The sequence below is a fragment of the Phacochoerus africanus genome, chromosome 5 (assembly GCF_016906955.1).
Source record: "Phacochoerus africanus isolate WHEZ1 chromosome 5, ROS_Pafr_v1, whole genome shotgun sequence".
NCBI lineage: Eukaryota > Metazoa > Chordata > Mammalia > Artiodactyla > Suidae > Phacochoerus > Phacochoerus africanus.
Window position 1 is genome coordinate 129,636,428 of NC_062548.1, and position 8,687 is coordinate 129,645,114.

General features: G+C 52.1%; 1 protein-coding gene across 1 annotated transcript; it reads left to right on the forward strand.

Moving 5' to 3' along the window:
• On the forward strand, nt 1-8,429 carry NTSR2 (neurotensin receptor 2). The gene is given in 5 exon segments (XM_047779243.1): nt 1-624; nt 4,733-4,982; nt 6,544-6,634; nt 7,916-8,078; nt 8,080-8,429. Coding segments are annotated over 5 exon segments (1,404 nt in total). The 3' UTR covers nt 8,356-8,429.
• The last annotated feature ends 258 nt before the right edge of the window (nt 8,430-8,687 follow it).

Genomic DNA, 8,687 nt, shown 5'->3' on the forward strand with positions numbered 1-8,687 from the left:
ATGGAGCCCAGCAGCCGGAGGCCCCCGGGGCCGAGCCCCGGCTCCGCGCTGAGCCTGGATGCCCGGCTGGGCGTGGACACGCGCCTCTGGGCCAAGGTGCTGTTCACCGCGCTCTACTCGCTCATCTTCGCGCTGGGCACGGCGGGCAATGCGCTGTCCGTGCACGTGGTGCTGAAGGCGCGGGCCGGGCCCCCCGGGCGCCTGCGCTACCACGTGCTCAGCCTGGCGCTCTCCGCCCTGCTGCTGCTGCTGGTCTGCGTGCCCGTGGAGCTCTACAACTTCGTGTGGTTCCACTACCCCTGGGTCTTCGGCGACCTGGGCTGCCGCGCTTACTACTTCGTGCGCGAGCTGTGCGCCTACGCCACGGTGCTCGGCGCCGCCTGCCTGAGCGCCGAGCGCTGCCTGGCCGTGTGCCGGCCCCTGCGCGCCCGCCGCCTGCTGACGCCGCGCAGGACCCGCCGCCTGCTGTCGCTCGTCTGGGCCGCCTCGCTGGGCCTGGCCCTGCCCATGGCAGTTATCATGGGGCAGAAGCACGAGCTGGAGACGGCCAGTGGGGAGCCGGAGCCCGCCTCGCGCGTGTGCACCGCGCTGGTGAGCCGCACCACGCTGCAGGTCTGCATCCAGGTAAGCGGGAGGCGCGCCCAGCCTGTGTTTTCGTCTATGGGGAGCGGACTTGGCTAAAGTGAGGCATTTTAGAGACGTCCAAAGAATGAAATATTGCCATTTGCAGTAACATGGATGGACCTAGAGATTATCATACTAAGTGAAGTAAATCAGACGAGGACAAAGGTTCTTTTTTTTTTTTGCTTTTTAGGGCTGCGCCTGCGTCATATGGCGGTTCCCAGGCCAGCGGTCTAATCGGAGCTGCAGCTGCCGGCCTACACTACAGCCACAGCAACGCTGGATCCCGAGCTGCATCTGCGACCCACACCACAGCTCATGGCATCGCTGGATCCTTAACCCACTGAGCGAGGCCAGGGATCGAACCCACAACCTCATGGTTCTCAGTCGGATTCGTTTCCACTGTGCCACGATGGCAACTCCAGACAAAGACAAATGTTATATGATATTACTTATATGTAGAATCTAAAAAAAATACAAATGAACGTATATGCAGAACAGACTCACAGACATAGAAAACAAACTTATGGTTACTAAAGGGGAAGGTGGGGAGGAGGAATAAATTAGGAAAAGGAACTCACAGACACAAACAACTGTACATAAACTAGATGAGCAACAAGGATTTGCTGCAGAGCACAGGGAACTGCATTCAATATCTTGTAATAACTTTTATGGAAGATAATCTGAAAAAATACATATAACTGAATCACTTTGCTGTATACCTGACACTAACACAATATGGTAAATCAACTATACTTCGATTTAAAAAATAAATAAAGAGAATTCCAGATTTAAATTCAAAATTCTGAAAGTCTACTTTTCCTGCTTTGGCATGAGTGGTGACCAAAAATGACCAGGTGTAAGAATTAGCTGGGAAGCTGGTAAAAATAGAGATTTCTTGACCCACCCCAGGCTTCTGCTTTTTTTGTCTTCTTAGGGCTGCACCTGCGCACATGGAGGTTCTCAGGCTAGGGGTCGAATTGGAGTGGCAGCTGCCAGCCTGCACCACAATCACAGCCACAGCAAAATGCCAGATCCAAGTCGCATCTGCAAGCTACACCACAGCCTGCAGCAAGGCCCAAACCTTAACCCACTGAGTGAGGTCAGGGATTGAACCCGAATCCTCACAGACACTAGCTGGATTCTTAACCCGCTGAGCCACAACAGAAACTCCAGCTTCTATTTTTTATTATCACCCAACTTGTCATCTTTAGACCCATGACAAGCTAAAAGAACAACTAGTTTAATGAAATATTGTGCAGATATAAAAGAGAGGTCTGGGAGTTCCCTGGTGGCCTATTGGGTTAGGGATTTAGTATTGCCACTGCTGTGGAGCAAATTCAATCCCTGGCCCAGGAACTTTCGCCTGCCACGGGTGTGGCCACAAAGGAAAAAAAAAAAAGAAGAAAGAAAGAAAGAAGAAGAAAGAAAGAAAGAAAGAAAGAAAGAAAGAAAGAAAGAAGAAAGAAAGAAAAAGAGAGGCCTGAACATTCCACATTAATAAAGGATTGCAGAAGAAACACATTACAGACTAGAGCCTTCACAAAAATATGGAAAAATAGGAAGTTAAACCCAATAACATGCCACTTACTTCTAAAGTTGCTTATTAAGGTCCCCTAAGGAGAATTACTCAGAATCCCTAATTTTTAAAAATTCACTTCCTATATCAGACATTTTTGCAAGTACTAAAATTCCTTACCCCAATCTGGACCTGATAATGAAAGAAACCAAACCAAACCAAACACAAAACAAAGCCCACCAACAGTAACTGCATCATGGAACTGGTCAGGCTGGAAATTAGGAAAATGGTCAGAGTCATGACCTGAGACCTCAGCAGTCCAGCCACGTGCTGCTGGCCCCAGCACATCCCGGCTACAGAGCAGCACAGGACACTCATTCACCTCCTAGCATCCCAGCTGCCTCCACGCAGGCTCTGAGTTACAGGGAATTACCCAGCAGAATGGTCAGCGCACTGGTATTTTGATTTAAAAGTACTATTAAATATGTACGGTTTCCTTTTTTTTTTCTGTACCCGTGGCATGCAGAAGTTCTCAGGCCAAGGATCAAACCCACACCACAGCAGTAAGTAGAGCCACAGCAGTGACAATGCCTGGTCCTTAACCCACTGAGCCACTAGGGAACTCCTTAGTTTTTTTTTTTTTAATGTTTGCAAAGAGGAAGAAGTGAGGAGAAGAGATCACTATAACACATATATTTTGAATTTGAAAAATTAAACATCTGATAAACAAGGTATATGCCGAGGGAATGGCCCAAGAAATGGCAAAAAGACAAAAAAAAAAGGTATAAATGAGTGTAAAATACAAGCTGGATTTCAAAGACTTAGTTTGGGAGTATAAAATATCTTTTTTTTTTTTAGGGCTGCTTATGGAAATTCCCAGGCGAGGGGTCGAATCTGAGCTGCGTCTGTGACCTACACCACAGCTCACAGCAATGCCAGATCCTTAAGCCAGTAAGCAAGGCCAGGGATCAAACCCACGTCCTCATGGATACTAGTTGGATTCATTTCCATTGCAACACAACAGGAATTCCTCTGCATTTATTTCTAACTCACTTTTCTCCTTCTCCACCAGAAGTATAAATACCAGGAGTTCCCATTGTGGCTCAGGGGTAACAAACCCAATTAGAATCCACAAGATTGCAGGTTTGATTCCTGGTCCCATTCAGTGGCTCGGGAATCTGCCATTGCCTTGAGGTCGCAGAAGCAGCTTGGATCCCGAGTTGCCGTGGCTGTGGTGTAGGCAGGAAGCTGCAGCTCCAATTCAAACAACAGCCTGGGAACTTCCAGATGCCACGGATGCGGCCCTAAAAAAGAAGGAAAAAAAAAAGAGTATAAATACAAGTTCAAAATGTTCAGACCCATCTGATAATCTACCAGCTTCATCTTTTTTCAGTCATCGCTGGAGCCCTCTCTTCTGCTCCAGCCTCACTGGATGCACAGCTGGCACCTTGCAAACACCATCCAGTCCCTCTGCTCCTTTGTGTGGTACCGGATCGGGGGATCCCAGGTCTCCCTCTGTATTGGCTCCTAACCTTACTTTGATGGAACATATGCTCTTGTAACCAACCTCCTGCGACCTGAGAAAGTGTCCAGAGAAAAGTTTTTGAGAATGAGCACGTGTGAAAATGTTTCATGGTATCCTCGCATTTCTTATATCATGGCTGGGCAGAAAATTGTAGGATGGAAACCGTTTCTCTTCACAAATTATGCAGCACCACGCTATGATTTTCTGGCTTCCACTGTTGCTGTGAAAGAGTCTAATGCCATTCTGGGTCTCCATTCTTTGTATATGCCCTGTTTTATCCCTTTGGAAGCTTTTGGGATCTTGTCTTTATCTCCACTTGCGAAAAGTCTTAAGAATCTGCCTTGACGTGGATTCTTTCTTTCCTTTTCTTTTCTTTTTTTTTTTCTTTCTTTCTTTCTTTCTTTTCTTTTCTTTTTTTTTTTTTTTTTTTTTTTTGCTTTTTAGGGCTGCATTTGAGGCATATGGAAGCTCCCAGGCTACAGGGCCAATTGGCGCCTTGGCCACAGCCACCGTAACACCGGATCTGAGCCACGTCTACAACCTATACCACAGCTCATGGCAACACTGGATCCTTAACCCACTGAGCAAGGCAGGGGATCAAACCTGCATCCTCATGGATACCAGTGTTCGCTACTGCTGAGCCACAGCAGGAGCTCCCACTGTGGATTTATTTTCAATCGTCGTTCCAGGTGCTTTTCCGTTTAGAAGCTCGTATCCCTCAATCTTGGGAAAACTTTCTTAAATGTGGTTTGGGTTCAGTTTTTTTTTTTTTTCCATTTTCACTTGCTCTCCTCTGTTTTCTTTATATTTTTTCTCTTTCTAGAATGACTATTATTTAGATGGTGAGCATCCTAAACATCCCAAGTGTTCTCATCATCTCTATTTTCATTGCTCTCTCCCTGCTTTCTGCGAATGTTCTCAACTTCATCTTGTAAACCTGCTGCTGCCCCCACCTCCACCCCCACCCCCACCCCTGCAGCTTCCTGGGCTTTGGGGCACAGCCTGTTGACCAGAGCGTCCCCAAGCCTAGGGCCACACCACCATAACCCTTGGAATTACCTTTTCAGGTCAATGTGCTGGTGTCCTTCGTGCTCCCCTTGGCATTGACTGCTTTCCTGAATGGGGTCACCGTCAGCCACCTGGCGGCCCTCTGCTCCCAGGTGCCCACCCCTTCTGCCACGGGCAGCTCTGCCCCCAGCCCCCTGCAGCTCGTGTGCGAGGAGAGGAAGACACTGTCCCTGGGCCGCCAGGCCAGCCTCGTGAGACACAAGGGCTCCGGCCGGATCCGTGGCCTCCAGCTCAGCATCCAAGTTCTCAGTTAAGTGCTCCAGAACACCGCCCGGACCCCAGTGCTCCTCCGCCAGCCCCTGGCCACATGACCTTCAGCAAGTTACTGCCTCCCTCTAGGCTTCATTTTTCTCTATGTCCCCAGGACTTACACGGTCACCAAGAGCCTTCGAAAGGTGATGTGGTGTCATAAGAGGCAGGCGTGGGAGGTGTGTCCATGGACCTGCCCCCTGCTCCAGGGAGTGGCACACAAGTACAGGCAGGCGCCTGGCCACTTCTCAGGGAGGCTGGCCGCACGGATGGCCATGAGGAGCAGATGCAGTTAAGGCCGTGCAGACCAGGAATTGTGGCCTCAGACCAGCTGGGTCTCCAAATCCAGTTTTCCACCAACTCTCCACCTTCCCAAATACAATAGTGATCTGTTTGTTTGTTTGTTTTTGCAAGTTTCCGGGCAAACTTGGCTTTGTAAGGGCCACTTGAAATGCCCAGGAAAACAGAGGTCTGTGCAAGCTCCTGCTATAATCCAGGCCCTCACGAAGGCCTGAGGGATCCAGCAAGAGACTGGGGCTCTGCTGTCATCAGCGCTGAGGTCTCTTGTGCAGGACAGAAATGTAAGACCTAAGAGTAACGTGACGTGACAAGTAACAAAAGCAGCACATGAAGGGTCTGCAATTCCTTCCATAGACTACGGGCCGTCAGTGAGAGAGTCAGTGTCCAGAAATGACAGGGGGACATGCCCTTGAGATACATGTGCTTAGCAGTTGTCCGAGGATGGACCATCCAGCGCTTCTCAACTCCCGTGCTCATTAGAAGGATGCGGAGAGTCATAAAATGCAGAGCCCTGGGCGCCCCCCCACCCGAGATTCTGACTCAGCCGGTCTGCGGTGTGCCGGAGCTTCCAGCCGATGTGCACACTGCTGGTCCAGGGGCCACGTGGGCTGGAGAGCAAGGGCAGGGGTGGAAGGAGGGAAGGGCAGGGGTAGGAGGCTGGGGGCAATGGGGGCAATTGGGAGGCTGCAGTCATAGTCTAGTGGAGGGAAGATATGGGCCCCTTGGGGTGGGTGCAGAGAAAGGGAGGAGGAAGAGTGGGGAGCAGAGATGCTAGGGAGGAGCTTTTTCATTGACTGAATCTTGGGGTGATGGAAAAAGAAGACGACTCTCCGGCTTATGACTTGAGTGCCAGGTGGATGGCAGTGCCATCAGTCAGGAGGAGGGAGGGGCTGTAAAGGGCAGAAGGACTTTCAAGTCCTGTAGTCCCTGCAGGTAGACCACCAAGTGGGAATATCTCCTGCCGAGTTGGGAATATATTCTAGTGGCTCGGAAGTTATAGATGTTATAGAAGTTTCTAGAAGCATGTCAGCGTACAGGTCAGGAATAAGGTGGTCATTCACTCGGAGGGTAGGGTAACACCCGGTCTGGGGACAGATCTAGAAAAGAATGTATCAGATAACCTCAAAGGCCCCTGTCAACATGGAGCCTCCGAGGCCGAGTTCCTGGGAAATGCCGAGGTCGCCTTGGAGCTTCCTCCCTGGAGACGCAGTAACTGAGAACCTGTTTGCTGTCTGTCTGTCTCCCCCCACCTGCCCTGCAGGAGGCATCGTGGCCGTGTACGTGGTCTGCTGGATGCCCTACCACGCCCGCAGGCTCATGTACTGCTATGTCCCAGACGACGCGTGGACCGAGTGAGTGGGGAGGAGCCTGGCACACGGGGCGGGGCCACGGAGAGGGGGCCACGGGGGGCCCACGGGGGGGAGGGGCCACGGGGGAGGGGCCACGGGGGGAGGGGCTGGGCCGCCTCTGCTCTCCAGAGGGACCCCCAATCCTGGCTTCTCTGGGAGTCTGGCCTCCATTCCAGCTGGTCGTGCCTGGTCTGTTATCTCAAAAGCTCTCAGCTAGGCTTGGAGCGTTATCTAGAAACCTCTCTGAACTGATAAGGCCACGTGAGTGGTAGTCGGGGCGGGGGCCGAGTGTCCTGACTCCAGGATGGCGGCCTGCAAGCCAGGGAGCAGGGCAGGGCCATGTTATTACAAGGAAAGAGGAAGGAAAACTCAGAACTATGACTGCATGAGCTTCCAAAGGCCCCGGAGACAGAGCCCAGGCCGTGCCCACCCTTTTACAGCACAGCCGGAGAAAGCAGAGGCACCATTCTTTCAGAAATCCCCTCGCCCGGATCTAAGTGGGAGTCAAACATCCGAGAAGAGAGAGTCCACGTGGCTTCCGAGAAAATAGCTGTGTCAACAGATGCCTCACTCTTGAGAGCGACCAGTGCCCCCCCCACATGAACACACACACACACACACACACACACACACACACACACACAGCCCCTCCCACAGCAACAAGGGGTGTGGCTTCTCAAAAGGACTTTCTCATCTGAGTGAAGCCACTTCTCCTTGGCCACAGCCAGCAGCGCGAGGCTCCCAGTGTCTCGGGGCTGGATGGCTGCCCTGTCCATTAGCAGGTGTGTCATGGTCCCAGCTGGAACGGGGACTCAAATGCAGGTGAAGTGCATCCGCCGGGGGCCGCTGGTGTCGATGGAATATTTCTTTTCTTGCTTTTTTGATTTGTTTTTTAGGGCCACACCCACGGCCTAAGGAGGTTCCCAGGCTAGAGACTGAATCAGAGCTGCAGCTGCCGGCCTACACCACAGCCACAGCAATGCGGGATCCCAGCCCCGTCTGCGACCTACAGCTCACGGCAACGCCAGATCCTTAACCCACGGAGCGGGGCCGGGGATTGAACCCGTGTCCTCATGGACACTAGTCCGATTTGCTTCTGCTGAGCCACGTGGGGAACTCCGACAGGGACTTTGTGGTTAAATTCACTTCGTGCTTCCCACTGGCAGAAACAGGCCTTGGTCACCTCACTCCCTGGAGGAGGGACGCGCTCTCGCGCGGAAAGAGGGGGGGACGCGGCAGGCAGGCGGCAGGGCCTCTAACCCCGCCTTCCGGCTTCCCTTCCAGAAAACTCTACGACTTCTACCACTACTTCTACATGGTGACAAACACGCTTTTCTACGTCAGCTCGGCGGTGACCCCTGTCCTGTACAACGCCGTGTCCTCCTCCTTCAGAAAGCTCTTCCTGGAAGCCCTGGGCTCCCTGTGTCGAGAGCGCCACCCCGTGAAGCCGCTATTCCGGGGAGCCCGGGAGCCCCACCCTGGTGCATACGGGGTCCGGCCCTGGGACTCCCCCAGGAAGCCCCCCTGGATTAAGTCGAAGAATGAGCAGAGGAGCAATGACTGTCCGGCGATGCAGCACTCGGACGAGTCTCTCCATCACTAATAACTCAAGCCACGCGGTCGGGCCGCCTACGGGGACCCCCAGCTCTGCCACTCACCAGCTGTGCACCTGCAGGCAAGCCACTCACACCTCCGAGCCTCTGTCTCCTGTCCAATGGAGATGAATGAATAATACCCATCTTTAGTGTTTTCTGAAGAGCTGTTTAGCACAGAGCCTGGTGCATAATAAAGAATACATTTTTGCTGGCTTAATTTTTGTTGTTACTCTTGTTACTATTACTAGTATTATTATTGCTGTTTTTCGGCTCTCCTGGACATCTGCCAACCTCTTCTGTAGTTTTACACTCTTAGGTTGTGGGCTCGGATGTCCCATGAATTTCCACAAATGACAAATCAGCAGTGCCCAGAAGCTGGCTGCAGCGTTAGATCAGCTGAGTTGCCATCAGACTCTCCAGTCTCTCCCAGGAAGGGAGCAGCTGTTCACCCCCGCAGGAGA